Source organism: Solea senegalensis, linkage group LG14 (genome assembly GCF_019176455.1).
Source record: "Solea senegalensis isolate Sse05_10M linkage group LG14, IFAPA_SoseM_1, whole genome shotgun sequence".
Lineage (NCBI taxonomy): Eukaryota > Metazoa > Chordata > Actinopteri > Pleuronectiformes > Soleidae > Solea > Solea senegalensis.
In genome coordinates this window covers 5,352,123-5,376,189 of record NC_058034.1, presented here as the reverse complement: position 1 = coordinate 5,376,189, position 24,067 = coordinate 5,352,123, and the positions used below count along the sequence as shown (strand labels likewise).

General features: G+C 41.6%; 2 protein-coding genes across 2 annotated transcripts; one reads left to right on the top strand and one right to left on the bottom strand.

Annotated features, from left to right (window-relative positions):
• Positions 1-831: 831 nt before the first annotated feature.
• Positions 832-8,390, top strand: fam78bb (family with sequence similarity 78 member Bb). Its single transcript, XM_044044832.1, has 2 exons — positions 832-1,190; positions 7,487-8,390. The coding sequence occupies exons 1-2, from the start codon at positions 832-834 to the stop codon at positions 8,007-8,009; spliced, it is 882 nt and encodes a 293-aa protein (XP_043900767.1). The 3' UTR covers positions 8,010-8,390.
• A 4,446-nt stretch (positions 8,391-12,836) lies between these two features.
• Positions 12,837-23,564, bottom strand: slc35a3a (solute carrier family 35 member A3a). The gene is made up of 8 exons (XM_044044612.1): positions 23,126-23,564; positions 22,126-22,335; positions 20,084-20,238; positions 19,867-19,989; positions 17,053-17,227; positions 14,887-15,005; positions 14,444-14,577; positions 12,837-14,344 (listed from the first exon to the last, which is right to left on the bottom strand). Exons 2-8 carry the CDS (start codon positions 22,313-22,315, stop codon positions 14,254-14,256), a joined length of 987 nt encoding a protein of 328 aa, XP_043900547.1. The 5' UTR covers positions 22,316-22,335; positions 23,126-23,564; the 3' UTR covers positions 12,837-14,253.
• Between the last annotated feature and the right edge of the window lie 503 nt (positions 23,565-24,067).

Below are 24,067 nucleotides of genomic sequence, written 5' to 3'. Positions count from 1 at the left end.
CATCTTCAGCACCACGCAGTCTGAACAGCGACACTCAGCCATGCAGTTTCTATCGGAGAGGGATGCTGCACAGTTACTATGACAATGTTTATCTCATCATCATCATCATCTTCAACCCTGGTCGCATTGTTTCATCAGTGTGTGTCGGCTGTTAACCGTCGGTACATCTGTTAAAGCTCATTGCCTCGAAGAGAGGAAGCTGTTTGTTTTTGGGGTTTTTTCCACCAGCAGCAGCAGCAGCAGAACAGATGCGCGGGCTCGGGGGTTTGCGTTTCTTCACCTGGTTTTCCCTCCGGTCGAGTCCACAGGCATGACGGTCTGTGACACCGGAACCGCTCGGGCTTTAGGAAGCAGCAGCAGCAGCAGCAGCAGTAACAGCAGCATCTCATGCTCAGTGCCGCATCCACAAGCCTCGCCGCCCGACCACCGGGTTCCCCGGTGTCCGCCGGTCACACGAAGGCTCTTGTGACATGACAGCTCGCGGGAAGAAGAGGAGGATTAAAGACTGCGGGCAGGGGTTGGAGAAGGAGTGGAAGGAAGAGGGAAAACTGAAACAGAGAAGACACAAAATCCCTCTGTGATTCTTCCTCCATATCTGCAGGACGTTTCTCTCTGTGGTCCTCAGAGAGTTCAGAGCACGGGGTCAATCACAGAGCCGGACTCCAGGAGCCGCTTCATGTGCCCGGACATCATCATCAGAGCAGGTGCCAGCTGACGCAGATGGACCAAAAACCTGGATCCTGGTCTCATTAGACCCATCTAATGCTTTATTGTGATTCAGTTTGGGGCCTTTAGTGGATGGTGGCAGCCACCTTTGCACGGTCTCAGCTGATGCACAGCCTCACCGTGTTGACACTAGAGTCAGCCGCTGCTCCTGTCAGACTCACCTGGCTGCTTCTGACCATCACCTTCACCTGCACAGACATGGGCTGCATCCAGAGCATCGCCTGTAACAAGTCACGCATCAAGCGGGAGAACATCGTGGTGTACGACCTGTCTGCCACCATCGACCACTGCCCCACTGTCATCGAGGAGAACTCGCCGATAGTACTTCGGTACAAGACGCCCTATTTCAAAGCCTCGGCGCGGATTGTGATGCCGCCCATTCCACGCAATGAGACATGGGTGGTAGGCTGGATCCAAGCCTGTACCCAGATGGAATTTTACAACACCTATGGAGACATCGGCATGTGAGTTCACACCAGTGTCACCTGTGACATGCCGTCAGATAAACGCGTTTTTAAAGCCTGTATACATATAAATAAATATGCAGCATATGCCGATAATACATTTAATATATATATATATATATTGAAAGAACAAATGTGCAGGAAAAAACCAGAGAACATGAGAGCTTGTTCTGTAGCAATAATGAAATTAAAATGTATCGCAAAGTAGGGCTTGGTAATAATTCAATAGCCAGATGTATATATCATTATAATGTTAATGCACTTTGAGTCACAACACAATAAATGTTTTACCTAAGATTAGTGAAACGTTTCCAGGGTTAAATGTATCACTTCATTTTATTGGTTTCTTCAACATTCACTCAGGAGCAAACCCCAATTTTTACTATCTGACATTTTAGTGCAATAACTATGTTTATCCACTGATTTTAAAGTGTTTTTTTATTATGATTGTCACGTCCAAAACCTGGCTGCAACATGACAAGAGACTCCCTCCTCACAACTCCCTCCTACAAAACCTCTACAACACAGATTACTTTAAAGGTTTATAAACACAAACACAAGACTTCCCCCCCAAAAGGTTCAAGAAAGTCTGGAGTTGGGATGATCAGTGCTTTTATACTGAAACCTGCTGTGCAGGACCAATCAGCTCCCAGGATCTACCAACACACCCACTCACCTGCAATCATGCACACCTGCAACCAATGATACACTCACACACCTGCAGAGAGAGACAAACACACACACACACACACAAACTTGTTATATCTTAGTGAGGACACACTTTTGACATAATGCTTTCCTTAGCCCAGGGTCTGCAATTTTTAGAATGAAAAGAGCCATTTATGTTATCTCTCCACCAAAATAAAATGAATCTGGAGCTGCAAAACCCACTTGACCCATAAAATGAAGATAATATTACATGTAAAGTTGTTTATACACAGATATACTATATATATAAAAAAGATTGATACTTTGTTGCATTAATTAAATTTAAGAAATACAAAAAGATAACTGTTGACATTTCATTGCTGTTTAGACCCAACCTTTTACAAAGTGGAGGGGGAAGAAAAACAAACATATAATAATTATGAAGACCTAGTCCTCATAATTGTTTAATGAAATTGAAATAAATAAAGCAATATTTGGATTTTAATTGTCATGAGTGTGTGGATCCAAAGATGGACAGGACTCCAAATTGGCTTCCCATATTTCAAACAACAATTTGGGTTGGTTTTCAATATCACATTTGACGTAGACATTGGATGTGATGCAAGCCACAGATTTTCAGACCCCTGTCTTAGCCCCTTACTCTAACCTTAATTATCACAACTAAATACCTAAACTTAACCCTTACCCTAACCTTAAAACTGTGGGGTCCAGACAAAATGTCCTCACAAAGATAGGTTTTTATATTTTTTGGACCACACAGTGATACAGTGCAGTACACTCACACACACAAAGACGACACTGGGGTGGTAACAGAAAAGTTTTGACCATATTGCCCAGCCCTATTACTGAGTATTTACTATCCAACAAACAGGAGACACCATTGAAACAAAACAAAACAATAAAATACACAAAGAGGCTAAAGAAAACAGAATAACACATCGTAGCTAAAGTATTAGAAGTGTCCAGTGTTTTTCTCATACATGAGATGGTTAACAGTTTCAACAGAGAGATTCCTTTTGAATCGACTGGAAATTTTGGGAAGATGTTCCGAAAAAGGTGAGGCGACGAATGCAGAGCATTTGTGAACACAGCAGGTTAACTGTGCTCGTCAGCCTTCTTCATTTAAACGCCCACCAACAGATTCTGTTCCTGTGACTTTGGCACCTAAATAGGAGAGCTGCTATTAGAGGAGCTTAACAACAGTTGCTGCTCTCACACTCAAATTGTACCCACAGAGACATGTCCCCCCCCCCTCCTCCACACCCCCTGGAAGGCATGTATGAGGGGGTGTTTAATTCCGCTGGGTTTAGGGAGTGGGAGTACGGGGTGAGAGGATGACACTTTGAGGTGCAGTGTCATCAGACTGGCCACAAAAGCACAACAGATAGATGGAAGGGAGCCACAGGATGACTGTTGGCTGAAACATAGAGATGATGATAATCCGCTGATACAATCACAAGATGCCATTTACAGGCTGCTCGTCGTCAGCTTGTGTCTGGATTCACATGTTGATCTTGTTGAAACTGTCTTAGTTTCCTCGTAAACAAAGATTTTTACAACTTTGCAAACCTCATGGACATGAATATGCCAGAAGAAGACAGAAGACAGGGAAAAAAGACAGAAAAAGCTCCCTCCATTCCTTCCAGTCTGGCTGACATTGTAATCATTATTTCTTGATGCTTTATGCCAAACTATTTTTGTGAAAAACAACTTTACAATTCAGCGTGTGACATAAAAAGGAGAAAAATAGCAAACCCACAAACAGGAATCTCCCATTATCTCACATTTTTACTTTGACATTTTGCTGCAAATAATCCCACACTATGTTGTTCTGTGGGAGCCATTTTTTAATATTTGACATAGACACTTTTAGATGTTATCATTTTCAAAATATTCACTATTCAATATTCAAATTCAAACTTCAAAACATTCAGCTCACTGTTGTAGTATCCCATACTTTCTGAAATAGTCAACTTCCAAACACACTTCAAACACAGTGTTTCTATGAAATACTGGTTCCACATGCTTCAGTGTACAAACTTCATTCAAACATCTACAAAAAGTGGAACGTCTCGCAATTTACACAGGTGTGTATTGCGTGGAAGGTTCATTGTTAGTAGAGAACCTTTGTGGTTGTCGGACTCAGTGTGTGCTGAGAGAGCCACAATACGGGCAGCAGAAAGGAAGTGGAGGAAATCAAAACACCCTGACGACCTGCTTTCCTATCATTCTCTTCTCTCCACCTTCGCTGCCTCCATCTCTGCAACCAAACAATCTTTCTATCAGACTAAAACTCAATCCTCTTTCTCGAACCCCAAAAAACTTTTCTCGATCTTCTCTAACCTCCTTGACCCTTGACACTTTGTCAACTACTTTACAAAAAAAGTAGATGACATTCTTTCTCAACCCCACCTCCTGATCTCACCACTGCACCAACCACAAATTCATCTCCTTCTCTATCCTCTTTCACCCCTCTATCTCATGATCAAGTTCTTTCCCTAATAACGTCTGCCCGCCCCACCTCCTGCCTCCTTGACCCTATCCCTTCTCACCTTCTTCAGTCAATTGCTTCTGATCTTCTTTCTTTCCTCAACCATCTCATTAACACATCTCTATCATCTGGTTGCTTTCCTGACTCTCTTAAAGAGGCCAGAGTGACCCTCCTCCTTAAAAAACCCACCCTTGACCCATCTGAAGTAAATAACTACAGACCTGTCTCTCTACTTCCTTTTCTTTCCAAATCTCTGGAGTGTGCTGTATTTATTCAACTCTCTTCCTACCTTCTCCAGAACAACCTTCTCGATCCTCATCAGTCTGGTTTTAAGGCAGGTCACTCGACCGAAACTGCACTTCTTGCTGTCACTGAGCAACTCCACACTGCCAGGGCTGCCTCTCTCTCTGTGCTCATCCTCTTGGACCTTTCTGCAGCGTTTGACACAGTTAACCACCAGATCCTTACTTCCTCCCTTCAAGAACTAGGTGTCTCAGGCTCTGCACTTACCCTACTCTCGTCCTATCTTCAAAACCGAACATACAGAGAACCCTGGAGAGGATCCGTGTCGGAACCCTGTCCTCTAGCTACTGGGGTCCCTCAGGGTTCTGTCTTGGGCCCTCTCCTCTTCTCTCTGTACACCAACTCTCTTGGTTCTGTTATTCACTCTCATGGTTTTTCCTATCACAGCTATGGCGATGACACCCAACTAATTTTCTCTTTTCCCAGTTCCGACACACACGTAGCAGAACAGATCTCCACTTGTCTGACCGACATCTCTCAGTGGATGTCTGAACATCACCTGAAACTCAATCTCGACAAGACCGAGTTTCTTTTTCTCCCAGGAAAGGGTTCTCCCACCAAAGATCTGACCATCACCCTTGACAACTCTGTGGTAGCTCCTTCTCATACCGCAAGGAACCTGGGTGTGACACTTGACCATCTCTCCCTCACTGCCAACATTGCTGCAACAGCTCGATCTTGCAGATACATGTTGCACAACATCAGAAGGATACGGCCTCTTCTAACCCAGAAGGCGGCACAGGTTCTGGTCCAGGGTCTTGTCATCTTACGCTTGGACTACTGCAACTCCCTCCTGGCTGGTCTCCCTGCGTGTGCTATACGACCTCCTCAGCTCATCCAGAATGCAGCAGCTCGACTGGTCTTCAACTTACCAAAGTTCTCTCACATTACACCGCTCCTCCGTTCCCTTCACTGGCTTCCTGTAGCTGCTCGCATCCGCTTCAAGACTCTCGTACATGCGTTCCATGCTACAAATGGATCCAGTCCATACAATGTCATTACCAAAGCACAGTGACTTACATCAGGGTGTCTCAGTCCTGGTCCTGGTGACCCACTGTCATGCATGTTTTAGAAGTTTCCCTGCTCCAATACACCTGATTCTAATGGTCAGCTCATCAGGAAGCTCTGCAGACGCCTGATAATGAGCCCTTTATTAGAATCAGGTGTGTTGGAGCAGGGAAACACCTAAAACATGCAGGACAATGTGTCCCCAGGACCAGGATTGAGAAACACTGACTTACAAACTTTGAACTGTGTCTCTCTGACTGAGAGGAGAACCATCCAGCTTTTCCATAGAGCTCAATATAAACTGACCACTTCTGAACAAAAGCTATTTTAAAACTGCCATTTCGCAGCCATTTTTGACTCTATCTTCACAAAATCTATATCAAGGTCTTCAGTCAAGCATTGTGACACCCACAATGAAGACATTTCAGCAATATAAACTGGTCTTTGCTTTAAAATGAGTTTAGAAGTCAGTGGTGCTCTCTGTTTATTTTTGTTATGGATCTCACGAGGTGCCACACACAGCTGATTCAGATCAGCAGATTAGACTGTTCCCAGGTAAACACACAGTGAGAGTGTATATTCAACTCATTTAGGACATTATTGATTGTGTGATTGACTCAGTCTTATGTCTCTAATATTTCCTCCTTCAGTGTGATTGTGTAACAGTAATGTCGTTCACTTTCACAGTCACTCACATGAGACTAACCCCTAATCTGTCTATTCAGATTTTGGACATATTTTCTACTTTCCATCCCTCATCTTGCACAAATTTCCAACGTCTTTTTAATCATTCAGACATTCAGTTACAAAAGTTGAATTCATCATTTCAACTTCTCATTGTTACCAGTCCACAATACAGCATGTCAGACTCACTTCAGCTCAGAAAGAAGACAACAATCCCTCTGATATTTCGTCTTTTGTTGTTAGATGACAAAATGCGTTTTCCAGCTCATGAATTATGTAAAAGAATAAAAACAACAGATGTAATTTATATTAGTAATAAATTAAACACAGCAGCAGAAATTTCTTTCTGTTCACCCATGCAGCATAAATGAGCATCCTGCTGCAGTGATGTAGAGCTGTATTCTTGGGTAAAAACAGCTGGTCACTTCAGTTTTTTACTTTAACATGATTAATGCGTTTGTTGGTTTCCAGCTGCAGATACAGTGATCTAATAGAAATAACACCAGGACTGTGTGCAATCAACTAAAAGTAAACTAAAAATAGCCACAATGGATCACAATCTGGTTTATTTTTTATTTACCTATTTACCAAACTACACGGTAACACAAATCTGTATGAGGCCCTATTTTCCTTGGGCCATAACCATCATCCATATTTGATCAAAATCCATTCTTTAGTTTTTGACTTATGTTGTTCACAAACACTGGATGGCGATACCAGAATCAATATATGGAAGACATTTTGTTTTATTTCATTTGTTTATTACTGTTATCATTTATGTATCTATATCTCTATATATCTGTTGTATCCTCATTTGCAAACAGATAATGTCCAATCCCAGGTTCGACCTTATCAAGACCAAAACCTGGTCCTGATAAGGTAGAACCTCATTTATTAGGAATTGGTTAAGTTTAAGGCTAAGATTTGAATTGAGGTCAGGTTAAAATAGGGATAGGTGTTAGTTAACTGGTTATGATTCAGGTACAGGCTAAATTGAAGTCAGTGAAGAACAGCTTCACTAAGGCGTGTGTGTGTGTGTGTGTTACATTTTAAGTGTATGAAAAGTGCTATACAAATAAAGATTGAGTGGTTGGTTCCTTCATACATTCATTGCAGGCTCATACTGTCTTGTCTCCTCCAGGTCGAGCTGGGAGCTGCCTCAGCTGCGAGAAGGTCTGGTGAGGGCCATCAGTGACTCAGACGGCGTGAGCTACCCTTGGTATGGGAATACAACAGAGACCGTCACCATCGTGGGACCCACCTCCAAGCCGTCCCGCTTCATTGTCAGCATGAACGACAATTTCTACCCAAGTGTCACCTGGGCTGTGCCAATCAGTGAATCCAACACACCCTTACTCACTAACATCAAACGGGACCAGAGCTTCACCACCTGGCTTGTGGCGCTCAACACCACGTCCAGGGAAAAGATCCTGCTCCACACCATCAAGTGGAGGATGAGGGTTGATATTGCAGTGGATCCGTCGCTGCCTCTTGGCTCCAGAGCCAGACTGGTGGGTCGGGTGCATCAGGACCAGCCTCGGGTGCTGACCCGCATGGAGCCCATCCCCTCTAACGCCATGGGGAGGCCCAACGCCAACGATGCACAGGTCCTGATGTGGAGGCCGAGGAGAGGGCCTCCACTTGTTGTTATACCGCCCAAATAGAGCGTTTCATCACATCACAGTGGGCCACTTCTGCAGCGAATCAGCCAGACAAAAACAGACATGGAAGCTCTGTAAGCAGGTTGTTTGACCTGTTAACGGCATAAATAAGAATTAAATCTTTGGCGTGTAACATCTTGAAGGGACAACTGCCTTAATTACCCACTGCTGCCTTTGACGAGCCAGAAAGTATGTCAGTCTCGATGCCAGGTGCTGTTGAGCTGCTGGTTCTTCAAGCATTTATTTCAGTCTCAGCACAACTGAGCAAAGAATTGTATACCTTTGAAAAATTGGCCACCAGTGCTGGGATGTAACACGACTCTGCGCTGTAGTCTGGCCCAGAAAAGAAAGAAACGATGAATCAAGCCTGAACACAGCATGTTTTTTTTTGTTTTTGTTTGTTTGTTTTTTAAAAAAAAACAAGGTTCTCCAGCCTTAATGATGACATCACCCTGGCCTGCTCTGTACTGTGCAGCACAGTGCTGCTTTTGAGTGGAACCAAGGAAAAGGTGTGTTTTTGTGTCACCAGGCGACACGGAGGCCAGTGCTGCTGTGGGGCCTGAATCACAACAGAGATTTACTAAGATTTACTAAATATCAAGTGATGTGACACTGGATGGTGTGTTTGCAGACGTGTGTGTGTGTGTGTGTGTGTGTGTGCAGCCAAGTATGTATGACTTTGTGGTCCTGTGTTTTTTATTAATGGAGCCCCAGGGTCAGGTCCAGGTTTGCTGCTTTGTCACACCAGACTGCCTCACACACACACACAGACACACACTAGGGCAGGTTACCAAACACAGGGATCCTGAGACACAGACAGCAAGTCACTAGATAATTGTAGGAAATCCACTAGTTGTTTTAAAAAAAATTAAATCCGGATATAAGATATGGATCTACAACAAAAAGAACTATTGTGTTTCTCCTTGGGCCATAACCTACATCCTCCAAACACTTCATCCAAATCTGTCCTTTATATTTTGAGATCTGCTCCTCACAGACAGACCACGGCAGCACGAAAAAAAAAAACATAGATATAAGAGATAAAAATCATATTTAAGCCATAATTGTTACAGGAGACAAAATATTGGTTGATATATAATTGTGACCTCAGATTTACTGCACCATAAGGAATATAGTGATATGTTTAAAGGCATAGTACATAGTTTGTGGAAGTCGGGGTGTATGAGGTGGTTATGCAGAGTCAGTGTGTAACATACAGTAGAGAGGCAGGAGAACTGGAACATGATTTAGGTGTTAATGTGAACGGGGACCACAGAGAAAACAAGTGGTACAAGGTCTAACTGCTAAATACCAATAAAAGTGTACACCATATTTTGATATACCATAACTGTTTATTAAATATGAAATACTTTGGTTTACCATGTTATCAGACAGCACTTTAGAAATGTCAAAACAAACAGCTGATCTGCCACATCGTAACACAGCCTCTGCGCTGTTACATGCTTATGTGTGTCGGGAAATACAGCATCTATGACAAGGGCCGTCATCAAAACAATGCAATCCATCATGTTCCGATTCTACCCTCTCCACTGAACATCGGCCTCTCTATGTAACAGACTCTGACTGTTGAGTGCCTCATACACTCCTACTTCTCTATTTTAAAAAGCCTGAACTATCCCTTAAATGTCACCGGGAATAATGGGGTTCCTGAGACACTGGCACTGTTATTTGGAGGGTGAGGTTTTGAGAAATCCTGCATTAGAACTGACTGTTATGTTTCAAGACGAGTTCAAAACAGATTGTCGACATTATAGTACATGCATCCTCAGAGCTGTTTTTGCTTTTGTTTACATATCAGAAAGAAACTGTAGATATGCAGCTTAGATTTTGTGTTATAAACACAGTCATAACTTAAGCCCTGCAGCAGGATTTTCTTTTTTTCTTCTCTCAGTTGCAAATGGCCAGTTCATCTAAGCTGTAGAGCTTCTCCCACCCCTGCCTTCAGAAAGCCAGTGATGCCTGTGTTGACACTGACAGTAAAGTCATCTTTTCCATGTCCCATCTAATGTGTGGTAAAGTGAGTCTGCCCACAGTGAGCTGTACTGTATGTCTTTGTTCACCTCGGTAAACAGAGTGAAAGAGAACTGTTCTCACACATAAAGGATTGGTTCACCCAAATTAGACAAAAAACACGTTTCTCACTTACCTCGAGCTCATCACGTCCAATATGAATTTCAAATGCTGCCTCATGTTCTGGGTGAAGGCCAAAAACCTCCCAGTGATGCCACAGCAAAATTCACACAGGAGGTTCATTAGGATTTGTGATCTGGGAACAATTTGAATGAACAAGATTCAACTGAGGTCAAGTGCAAAAGTAATAATAGACATTTTCTTGGAGCCATGGTGCTAGATCTAAACCGGAATCTGTCTTTCCAGAGACAATAAGAAATAGTCTACGTCATCTGTTTTATAGAGAATATTAAAGTGATAGTTCAAATGATAAAATTGACACTTGCTCTAGTGACAGTGTTTCCCAACCCCTGGTCCTCAGGGAACACTGCCATGCATGTTTTGGATGTTGCCCTGCTCCAACACACCTGATTCAGATGAACAGCTCGTTATCAGGCTTCTGCACAAACATGCAGGGCAGTTTTCCCTGAGGACCAGGGTTGGGAGTCTAGGACATCGACTTAAGAAGGTGAAGATTTTATTTGGTGAGCCTTTTGTTAAGTGGCTAAAACCTGCTGTCACTGAGAGCAAGTGTCTGACTCGATAACTATATATATATGTATATGTATATATATACATATATATATATATATATATATGTATATATATGTATATATATATATGTATGTATATATATACATATGTATATATATATATGTATGTATATATATATATACATACATATGGATATATATATGTATATACATATATATATATATATATACATATATATATGTACATACATATATATATGTATATATACATACATATATATCTATATACATATACACACACACCTCTGGGTAAATGAGAATTCCTCTGGTTGAACTGACCCTTTAGAGATTAGAGCAGTATTGAGTTTACACAATGAAGTCTCTTGTGCCATCATGATCTTTTGTAAAAATGTCTTTTTACAATGATTCTTGAGTAAAAAAGGAAGGAAAAAAAAACCACACACAGTGCATATGAACACTCAGTGAAGCCGAGGCTGAGAGTAAATGTTGCTTACTGTTCTCCACATGGTTTCTGTGCCGTGTTTCTGTTTGTACACACTCGGCGCACAGTGGGCCACTAAAGCAGGCCACGCTGTGCTGGTCCGACGAGACAGAGATGAAGAGAGACAAAGGATGTAACTGCATTATTTCACCCCTGCTGCTCATTACTCTTGGTGCAAACCAAACAAGCCTTCGCACACACACACACCACACCCAGAACTACACCAGAGCCATGATCACCGGAGGGACTGTTCTGCCTGTGCACTGCACCAACAGTGGACATTTTAACAACATGCCTATTGTAGCCATAACACGGGAGCAGTTTGTGAGCCACAGGAGAGCCCACACTGACAATCAAGGGAAACATCTCGAGCTGCACCTTAAAGACGGTGGTCCTTATTAGTTTGCGATTTTATTATTCAGATAATTGAACATTTTATAGGGTGAAAGAAACAGGGACATGTTTCACAAGTTGCCCCAATAGGAGTGTTTACGGTCCAGTTTGTAACATTTAGGGTTTATTGGAATAAATGTTATATACGACACATAGCACACAGGATAGTATAATGACTTTTTGTTTTTGTAGCCTAAGAACATCTCTTTAATATGTACTTTATGGAGGCCGCATCCTGCGCCACCATGTTTCAATTCATGCCCAATTGGACATATCAGGTGTGGAGTGTGAGCTTAGAAGCAGAAGTTTACCAAGCAAACCAAGAAGATTAACATCATTTCTGGTTTGTGAAGGCCACCGTCGTTCCATAACATGCTTTTTTGGAAAGTATAAGTTGAGCAGAAGAGTCCTCCATTTGAAAAAATCTGAAAAAACACCATGAAAGGTCACTATTTCTTACACACTGGACCTTTAGAGAAAATACATTGATACTTGACAGAGATGCCACACAGTCGCTGTGTGTGTGAATCAGGGCCTCTTTTACAGTAACAGATGTGCCTGAGGACTCGGGGTAGAGCAGGTTCATGTCCCTTCGAGAGGAGCTCGACCAAAACTCCTACTTGTTCCGCTGATTAACTGGAGTTTAACGCAGTGATTGCTTGAAGACGACTGGGTAATAACAATGCGAAGAACATGGAACTGCCGCGTTACAGTCCTTTCTCTCAGACTGTCTGGCTTTTGCATGCAGTGTTTTTAATCTCATTAAAACAAATGCCAAATACTGTATGTCAAATGTGTGAATTTATTCATGTGTTGGAGTTTGCAGGTCTAACGCACAAAAAGGAGAAGCTCACAGTTAAATTTCTCTCTGAATCTATGATGCTGGAAACCTGAGACAAAAACATCCTCACGATTTTGCAGAGTTGTAAAAATCCTGCCGAGTGCGAGTTCCTCTGTTATGTGCTGCAGTAAACAGAAAAAACGGTGTTGAAGCAAATATAGATAGTGATCTAATGAGAAAGTATATTATGTACTCTATGTATGAACATAAATTGATGAGTTTGGGCTCCTGGAAGTAGTTTAGGAGTTTGGGGAGAGAAATATTTGACAGGCCCAAGTTGGAAACTTTTTTTTCTTTAATAAAAGATCCACAGATAAGGAATTAAAAATAATGAAATAATTAATTACACCCACTTTATACCCAAAAAAAAAAACAACTAAATGGTTCAAGACAAAAAATTCCAAACAAAGTACAGTCCCGGGATACTTTTTATGCAAATAATTACTTACACATTTGAAAAAAAATCAGTTTTAACAATCCAGACAGTTCCACATTAAGCGATTATGTTTACTTAAAATCAACAGGGTATATTTTTACAAAAGCATGGGACACAGTGGTAGAGCGGGTCATCTTCCAACCAGAAAGTCAGGGGGTTTGATCCCCGACTCTGCAAATCTACATGCCGATGAGCCACTGGGCAAGACAGTTTACACCAAGTTGCTGCTGGCAGCTCGACGTGCTGTACGAATGTGAGAGTGAATGAGTGAATGAGTGAATGGCAAAACAGTAGCGTGAAGAGCTCCGAGTGGTCCTAAAGACTAAAAAGTCGTCATATAAATACAGACCATTTACCATTACACAAGGAGGACGAGTTTGATCATCACTGGCTTTGAACAATCATGTAAACGTAAGCCAAATGAATGAATGAATAAATTAAACAAATTATTCCTTTAGATTCACAGATTACAATTTTAAATTGTGCTGTTATTTACACCAACATTTTACAGAATTTTAAGTTGTACAAAACAAATCAAAACGGTCTTTAAATAACCTAATAAGCCCCATGTTAGCCTCCAACAGCATTTCTGAAAAGAATAATTGTTTTTTTCTTCTTTTATTCACACACCCATTTAACGGACAGGCCACAGCCATACAGCGATCTGTGTACATTATCAAAGACGACACAGTGATTTTATGTTGCCTGGCAACAAAAACTGTTTCCAAGAATAGCTGAGGGAAAAGGCAGTACGACAAGCCATAAATTAGAGTCTGAAGGCTTTTGTATGATTGATTAGTTTTTACCCGAAACACTCACTTTATCCTATCTTACCATTTAATACTAACCTGGATCATTTGTGACCATTTGCTTCGGATGAGCAATGAGCACACGTCAGCCCTTAATTCTGCTTTCACATGTGTGGAACGAGTCATCTGATGTGACCGAACCTGAAATACAGCAACTCTGAGGTGAACAAACCCAGCAACAGTTTCAACAAAGGTGAAACAGTGACCGACAGTTAAACAGGCTGTAAATAAGCATTAGTCATTCCTGTGAAGAATGTCTTCTAAGCGGTTGACGAAATGATCGCTACAGCGGCAATGAAATGAGAAGGAAAAACGTTCAATCCTGTTTCACCCGTTTTCTTCAGCTGAGGCACTTTTGGTGACAGACTTCTCACAGCTTTGTGCTTGCTTAGTATTTTTGTAACCCTCCCCTTTGACTTTTCCTCTGCTCCTCCTTTTTGCAATCGCAATATATGATAAAGACCTTTCCCCTTGTTTTTTTTTGTTTCTTTCTTTCCCTTCATCTCTGTCCTCTATTCCCCTCCTTATCTTCGCGCTTCGGCAGGACCTCCTGCTGCTGCTCCAGTGTCAGCCGTGAATGTCCTACGCCCTGCTGATGTTGGGGGAAGGCTTGCCTTCATAGCCGTACAGGAAAGTGGCTCCAATGACCAAAAGAGCCCCCAGGAAGAAAACACTGTGGAGAAGAGCAACAGCTTTGTTATTACAAGACAGAAAAAAAAACAAAGAAGAAGAAACCATACAGAAAAGACAGCAGAGTGACAGCTTTCTTTACCCGGTGGGCTCAAAGTCCTGCAGCCAGAAGTACGATATGACAGTTGACAGGATGATGGAGAGCGATGTAGCAAAGCCCTTGAGGATGTTGTCTGCATACTTGATGACCGCTGCTATGACCAGACCACCCAGAGCCTGGAGAAACAACAAACACACAGACACAGATGGACAATGGCACGACCTGCACACACCGACAGGGAGTCTGCTCCACCAAATTAAAGAGTCTTTTTCCCAGAGGCTTCAGAAGGAAGCAAGTCACTGCCAGCTGCAGCTGCTTCATTAGACTGACAAACATATGCTGAGCTATCGCTGCTTTTTCGCTGTGTCTGTCTGTGATATTGTTTGCCCTCATTGTTCTCCGATTGAAGTTTTTAACTCACTGAGGCTTCCAAGTGAAATGAAAAAAGAACAACTATTCAGTTTTGACATTTCTGTGAGCGTTACCTGCAGCAGTACGACAATCCAGGTGACTGTGGTGTAACCCTGCAACATCCCTGACTCCTTCACTCTCTCCCCATCGTACGCCAGCATCCCAAAGAGACCAAAGATGAGGCCGAACAGCCCTGGAAACACAGGTGTAGCAATGTAGATGAGTTTGTTAGAAACTAAAACACAACTGCTTCAGAATCATTTTGATGGGCCGCTGATTTGTAATAGGGAGAATGGACCTGAACTGCTACATCATTTTAGTAATTCGGTAGAAAAATATGGGTGGTGTAGCGGTTAGCACTCTTGCCTTTCCAGCAAGAAGACTTGGGTTCGAGCCTTGGTTGGAACAAGGGTCTGCATTGAGTTTGCATGTTCTCCCCGTGTGTGCGTCTGTTTCCTCCGGGTTCTCCAGCTTCTTCACACAGTCCAAAAATAATGGGGATTAAGTAAATCTGAATTGTGAGAGTGAATTTGAATTGTTTTTCTCTATGTGTAGCCCTGTGATGGACTGGCAAGCTGTCCAGGGTGTACCTCGCCTATCACCCTGTGTCAGCTGAGATTGGGACAGCGAACCTCTGGTGGAGGATAAAGTGGTAGATGATGGGTAGAAAAACTGTAAGAAGTGAAAACAGCCACCCAAGCTGCAAGAATCGGGCTCAGCCAGTGTAATGCTGAACTGACTGCTGGCAAATCATTCTTAATTTGCATTTTTAATTGTTAATGATTGAATTGGCTTTGTGTGCCCAGACATACTGACATATCAGCATGGGCTGCTGTGGTAATGGTGTAAACATGGCCACATTTCTGACAAGCCTTTCAAACACAGATGCAGGAAAAATGGAAGCGCATCATATCTTCTCTCACTCACGTCACTCACATGGGGCCCCAGTGAGACATGGTATTAACATCCGTCCGATGCACAGTACGAGTGTTCGCACCCGGCATTAAAATGTGTCCTGCACGCAGCTACTGTAACCGAATATGATCGAGCTGGTGACTAAATACACACTGATGTCATGACTGTTTGCGAGAGCGAAATGATGTTTTTAACAAGTCTGAGTCTTTGTGTGTGTCAGACAGAGAGAGTTGCTGAGTGAAAAACAAATTGTAATCACTCAATCAATGACAATCAATGATGCTAAGAGTAAAAAAGAAACAGAAACTAATGCTGATCAGGTGACGTGAGGACAGACTGTAGGTGTGATCAGATCACTGAGGATGGATGGATGATAATACTAGGAGAAAAAAAATCTGTGTCTTGAAGTCTAATATACGTATATTGCAACATTTGTGTGTGTGTGTGTGTGTGATCTGCTGTCCAGACTTTCAAAATCTGGATAAAATCTGAATATACAAAACTCTAAACAGGGACTTAAAGGTCAATCGTCATGTGCTTTTGTGGAAGTATATTTGTTACAGCGACAGCATGTGCAGCAAAACGTACATATTGTTGCTTTAACATTTGATCACAGCAACATTACTGAGTTCAGTTACTTTGCTTTTCTCTCCAAAATCTCTAAGTAAAAAAAAAAAATACTTGTCACTTGCTCTCGTCTACCTCTGATTATTTGATCTGTGAATTTTCTCAAGTGTGATACATAAATTGTATCCTAATTTGCCATGTGACATGATTACCATGTCTATGAAATGTGAAAGAGCACTTTGGTCTTCCGTCTCGCAAGTGATAATAACGAATAATTGATTGATTCGGCATTTATATTTCATGTTGTTTTGTCACTTAAGCAACAACTAAGGGGGGAAGGCACAAAACAGCAGCTTTTTTCCCTCGCTTCTTGACTCCAACATTCTTCAACACCCTGCCCAGGAATCGCAGGAGACTTAACACATACCTTACACGTTCCAGGATAAAAATAAAACAGACAGGAACATTCATCTTAACAGAAATGTTTTGCAGGTAAAAAAAAAAGAAAAAAGAAAAAAGTCGAGCTGGCTCTCGGTGCAAGGAAGGAAGTACTCAATACTCAAGAGCTTTAAAAACACAATGCTGTTTACAACAACACCTCACAACTCTGTGGACGTGCATTCATGAAGTCACTTTCTTTTTTCTTTTTATTGCTGAATCAGTCTAATCTACGCTGATTCTGCTGACTCATCACATTCAAGGTTCAAGGTTGCTTCATTGTTGTTGACACAGGAAGAGAACAATAATGCATCGCTCACCGAGCTGGATATTGCGGATCCACACGCTCTGCTTGCTCTCCTTCAGGATCTTCTCAAAGTAGACGCCGGCAAAGCCGCTGGAGCAGCACGCCACCAGAACTGCCACCACGCCGATGAACTGGGATCCTGCAGCCTCGGTCTCCTTCTTTACAGCTGCCGCAGAGTCTGAGGGCCACTGCAGGAACAACCGAGACACAAGTTTGTTTGCATCGACTGAAAAGTGATCAGTTATGTACAGACTGAGCACTGTTTGTATACTGTATATTAAACTGTTGTTCAGATGTAACAGATTTTGTATATTCAACACGAGCAGTGACTACTGTATTGTGAAGAACTGGTTGGCAGATTTTGATTCCGCTGGATAGAGCCACGCTAACTTCCTCCCTGTTTCCACTCTACATGCTGGCTTTGGACCCAACATACAGGGTGGTGTTGATTTTCTTGCCTGAACCAACCGTCATAATAATTTCATCATATTATCTGCATTAAAGTTTAGGATCAGATGAGATTACATTTTATTGGCAAGTTTAACAACAGTTCAAGCAAAAGTTCTCCCCGAATCTACGATGATGGGATTCAATATTGCAGAGTTGTGTGCGTTCCTATATTATGAGCTGCAGTCAACAAACATGTGTGGGAGTTTGGACAGAAACAAATGAAGTCAGAGAGCAAAGGGAAATATTTGATAGGCTTAAATTGGAATAATTATTTACTTTTCTATTGGTTCTATTTATTTATGCAATAACCTTTGTTTTCAACTTCAGTTTAGCTAAGCCAAACTCATCGCCCTACGTCAACTGAGATGGATGTATGGATGCTAGATTTGTTCTTTGATATAGATAAGTGACATATTTTTAAGTTTGCCTTGCACATTTATTATAGTGCATGTACATTTTAAGACAAATATTAGTCAAATTTGGAAAATAGGACAGACAGATCACACAAATAAATGATCTTTTCTTTAAGTCTATTGATCAGATAAAGCTAGTTATTATCACATACTTGTGTGTGCACATTACAATCACAGTCGGCCAGTTCAACATTCACCTGTATGATAATGTTCAGCTTGATAACACAAAATAGTTTAAATTGCAGTTCAGGGTAGGTCTCCACACCCATCAGTCATTTCTTTGTTTCTCTTTCATTGTATTTATAATAAGGATACTGAGCCATGGAAAAAAAAAAAGATGCAATCAAATAAAAATACTAAAAGCTATTAGTAGTTTTTCAACTTTGACAAGAATACTTCCAGAGAAGTAAGTCAGGATGTAAAGAAAATCAACAACTTGAGCTGGAAAAGAAAATGGGTGTGAATGTTTACAGAACAGAACAAAACAGATTCTTTAAAAGGACCCACAGTTTGGCAACACATTCAGGTTTGCTAGAAAAACCTGCTATTACACCAAGAGTCTATTTACAACAGGCCAAACAACCAACGGAGCCAATCACGAAAAGTCAACCCTTCCCACATTGAAGCCAGGCGGTTTATCTCTGATGTTTGTGAGCTACAATGAAAAAAAAAGAGATTATGATGAATGAATTGCTATAGCAACGCCTGATTGCACACACGATACCAGTTTTCTCAAAGTTGTTGTCCTGTTGCTGCATAAAGCTACTGACTGGATATGCCAAACCAGAAGTCTCTCTTAAAAAACAATGGCAAACATCTACTTCTATGTTTCTGCCAAAAATAAGGTCTGTACAAGGCAACAAAGTGTTTAATTTGGTCACTTTCCCTGTCTCTGACAAAGGACTTGATGGAGCCACAACAGTTATCATGATTCCACGCTGCGTCCCAACATCGTCAAACGATGTGTTTTGTAACTGTTTTGACGGAGCGATAAATAGCAGCAGAGATTAAATCATTTCCTTGAAGAAACATACAAAGCTTGTGTGAACGCAGCAGGTAGATCCTGTTAGGTGGGTGTCCTCTACTGTCCACCTGAACCTCTCCCACGTCAGGAATACACTGTGTTAACATCCTGTATATAATTAGCTGATATTGACTGGCAATTCCTTTGTTTTACTAAGGAGGAGGAGGAAGAGGTAACGTCACGACAAAGTTCACTGATCGGCAAACTGAAACTGAAACTATAGCAAACATTTACTTAGGAAACGAGCTCAGGCCTCATTGTGTACTTTCATTTACTTCATCCTTCACATACAGTGTGGAAAGTATTCAGACCTCTTCACAGCCTGTTATGTTATAGCCTTGGCTGAAATAATGACGTTTTCTATATTTATCAATCTAGTCCGAGTTCCATCAACAGTAAAGATGAGTAAGCATTCCACAGCTCCCTTGATATTCTGAATTGTGGCACTCTAATTACTGGAATAAAAGGCTTTGAAGGTCCAGTGGGGAGGGTTTACTGGCAGATATTCAATATATATTACCCACAAGTAAATGTATAATCAACTTAAATAAATACTGTTCAGCTTTTGTAGCCTTAAGATTAAGTCTTTATTCTGTGCCTTAGGCAATAGATGTGCGATATAGAAGCTGTAATTTAGCGGCACCAGGTTTTCATAGCAGCCTGAACGGACAAACCAGTCAGTGTGCATTTCCCATTTCCCAAGCTAACGTTTACTTTCTTTCTGGTGTGTAAATGTCACTTTAGTTCCTTGACAAGCTTTGGAAAGGGGGAGTCTGCAGTCTCACCTTTCAATGTCACAAATTCTTACACACCGAATGCTGAAGAAGATACTCATACACAGTAAAATGAGTGATATTTCTGTCTTTAGTAGTCATTTTTCTATCTGTATCCTGCTTCTTGAGATGATAAGAACATGTTTATGTTTAAAGAGACTTCGAACCTGCACAAAAGCCACCCCAGCCATGAGGATGAGCAAAGAGAGCCACTGGTAGATGCCCAGTCTGCGGCCCAGCATGGACACAGAGAACAGAGCCGTGGTCAGAATCTTCAGCTGGTATGTCACCTGGTTGACGCAAAGAGGGAAACCTGTCAATAATCCATCAACAAGAATAACAAAAGGTTCTACCCCTTCTAAACCCAGATGCCCTCTGCTGTACCTGGTAGGTGGCTGCGTCCAGGTTGGACAGGGCGACGTAAAGCAGGTTGTTCTGTAGGGTGTAGATGCCTGAAGGGATTGCCAGCTTCAGGGTTTCAATGGGTTTTTGGGCAATTTCCTGACGCAGGATACTGTTCAGTGCTCGCATGCTATAATCTGTTAGTGACAACAAAACAAATAATCAATGCATATTCCTACACAATTCTGCCATTATGATAACATATTCTGACCTGATTAAAATGTATACAATCATGGAAGGTCAAAATAATTTACTCTTAATCTCACTGTTTCTGAAACTTGATTTCATATGGAAACAAATTAATCAAACTAAAACTAAACCCCCAGGTATAAATCAGTGTATTGTTGATCCGAATCTACTGCCACTCTGGTCAAACACCAGTTTCTGGCTTTCCGAGTCCACGCTTGCATCACTGGTACATGCTTTCGTCACTCTCCTGTCCAACCAGAGCTTGTCCCAGACTCCTCCAATGTTTATAAATGCTGGAGCTGTCGCTTTGCCTCCTTTCTATCTCCACCACTTGAGGAGGTGCAGCGGGAGCCCTGAGAGGCACAACTCGGTGTCAGATTTCACTGCCAGACCATTCCCCCTGCTCTGCCCTCCACTCTTCTCCCCTCCCGCACTACTATTAAGTCAGAAAAATTTATTTACTAAAATAATAAAAAGTAAATAAGGTATAAGTTTTCTTTCATTCTAATTTTAATTAAATGTTTGAATAGTATGAGATATGATGCGTGTGTGTGTGTGTTACGGTGTAGGACATCCTGTGCAATACTTCATGCAGACAGAATGTGCAACATATTGTTGTCATCACAGTTTAGTGAGAAATGTGCAATAATCTGTGAGATACTTACCATCATGATTTGGCGAAAGAATGTGCAACATCTGGGTAAATCTATGTGCAATGTTTTGTGGGGATTAGACAACATTTATGAGGACACTGGTGTAAAACTGACACCATGGTTTGACATCCTGGTGTTTTCCATGTGTGGGTGTGAACATGTTGACTCTGTGGCTTTTAATCCAAACAAGCTCCACTACTGATGCCATTTGGAAGAGCCAAAAAAACATGGACAGACAGATACAAGGTTTGTAGCTTTTAAATGTAATTGAATGTATGTTACATTCAAACCATTGCCACATGAGTTCACACAATTCTGATGAAGCCTATCAGCTCTACATGACTCTCTCTGTGTCTGCACACTGTCACGCATTTTACATCATGACTGAGCAGGCCAGGCGGGTGAAGCATACAGCGTACAAGTAAACCCAGACAGCTTCATACAGCGGCGTTATAGATGAAAACACCAAGAAGAGGTGGATTGTACTGCTAAAAATAAACCTGGACCTTCAGGAGGATCATGTGTGCATGTTGTATCTGCACCTCAACACCTCTCAGCTCAAAGTTTCCGGGCTGCAGTCAGGTCAAGGAACACTTCGGTAAGATACAGATAAACCTCTATGTCTCTCTGTGTGTGACTGATGAGGTTCCACACTGGAACTTTAATAAGACATAAGAGTATACAAATAAACGCAAAACAAACAAAAACATATACCACAAAACAAGGAGAATACACAGACAAACAGACAAAAACAACATGCAAGATAAAGAGGCCCTAAAGCACCTTCAGCTGACAAAGTCCTGGGTCTTCAGTTGCTTTTGAAAAGCTGTACCCGAGGCTGCAGAACTTAAATCCAATGTTTGGATTAATTATGGTGCCACTTCTTCAAAAGCAAGATCATTTTCTTTTTGAAACCTGAGTGAAGAGCAACCACCAAGTCCTGGTCAGCATTTCTCAGGGACCTACAGAGCTAATTCTGCTCAGGTTGAGACACCATAAATCTACGTTTTGAGGTTGGTTTCTCTAATAGTATACATTACAATTTGTACGTTGGTATTGTTAATCATAGGTAAACAGACAACTGTGTGTTCATATGTGATATGATGCCATCCATGTTTACACACTACAGACATACGTCTCCGTGATGGGTTATTTATTTATTGGTCGTCCACATGCACTTACTGTGTTCCTTGAAGACGAGCAGCACACAAGCAATGATCTTCATGAACTCTGCCAACACCACAGCAGAGGAGGCCAGATAACGCGGGCCCTCTGCCTGCAGGGTGCGGGAGTACCGCATGGTGAGAACCAGGGAAGTGGTCTGGAACACCAGCACGCCCAGAGACAGGTACTTCAGCTCGGGAGACGCCATGGCCACAAGTCAGTGAGTAGCTTAAGAAAAAAAGAAAAAGAAAATGTTCCTGTCATGATTATTATGACCAAATACATTTCAAATCACAATGCTATTTTGATAATAATTGAAAAAGGTTTTCATTTTTTAATTTCTTAAATTGGAGGAGCCTATTGTTCAAATTGACCTACATTGGGTTTGTTCCCCTAAGGTTTCAGTAAAAGGTGCACAAATAAGGACAAATATTATTCGTTTTACATTTTACTCGATACAGAGAACTGAAATTTACTAATGTTACTGATGCTACAGAAACACACATCATTACAAAATTATTACAATATTTTGTAATGATACAAAATATATAATTGTGGTTACATAATTGTATATACAAATACGTAACTTGAAAACAATCATTTTAAATAGTGAGGCTCTGACAGAGTCCAGTCAACAGAAAACCTGTCAGCTCCACACATTTCTGTATTTCTCTATAGTGGTGTTTAGATCTTGTTTTGCCTATTAACATTCCACAAGAAGTGATTTTGAAAAAGCAACATTGTGCTCGTAAATTGAGATAGCTGCAAACAGCTTGGAGAATGAAAGAAAACACACATTACTCGTGATACGTTTTCACGAGGTCGTGGAACGTGTTCATCATAAATCTGAAGGTCCTGAGTCATCCACGTCAGTAATCTTCATGTCATAACTGTAAGCAGCGAGTAAATGAATGATTTTCAGGCCACTCGAAACATTAACGATCAACTTCTTGTGTGTGGTTCTCCTACTACTCCGAAAAATATCATTTCTTTTTGTCTCTCAGTGACAGTTACTCACCTGTAATATCTTCTCCTTAATGGCGCCTTGATTAATGTCAAAATAAAAGCCTTCTTTGAGGTTTGAACCTCACTGTTCTCAGCAGTACTCTCTCCGTCAGACTCAGTCCAGGTACTTGAGGTTCAAGCCAGCTGTCAAAACAGCTGCACTTCAGCTCCTGATGTCCATTGACCCCACCGTGAGTGCGCGCGTACGAGAGAGGGGGACACACACAGAGAGAGGTGACCGCGCACGGACACCTGCACGTTATCGCTCCAAGCTCCGCACACGAACCGCAACAGTACTCACCGCCATCACGGTTAAACTCTACACCTGAGGCGCAAACCGTTTATAATCACGAGTGGACAGAGAAAGCGCAGGAGCGACAAGTGACGCCTCTCATTCCTGTGAAGCAGCTAACTATGTACAGCTCGGAATAACTTCCGTGTACACACTTCTTCCTCTTCTCCTCGTCATCACTGCTTTCCGTGAGACCTTGCGCCCCCTGCTGGTTTGGAAAGAAACTGCATCACTATAGACAGATACTGTAGATAGATAGATAGACAGACAGATAGATAGAGTGTATAAAATACCGTTTGCAGTAATTTATGTATAACCTGGTGTTTGCGCAATAAATATTACTACCTCTGCCAAGGACGTTGTGTTTTGGGCCATGTTTGACTGTCAGACAGCAGAACTCTGGATATAGGACATGTTTGTGATATAGGTCACCTTCTGAGTCATTACAATCCAGATCTCTTCCATCTTGTGATAAAGGTCCACTGTGTAATATTTAGGAGGGTTTTTTGGCAGATATTGAACCTACTTCCCATTTGTATAGTGTATAATCCCTCAAAGTCAAAATGTTTTTGGTTTTTTTAAAGCCTTTCAAAATAAAATATTTTAAAGAACTTGTGGAGCAGAAAAAGCTCTGTATGATTGATTCAACATCAACATTGTGCA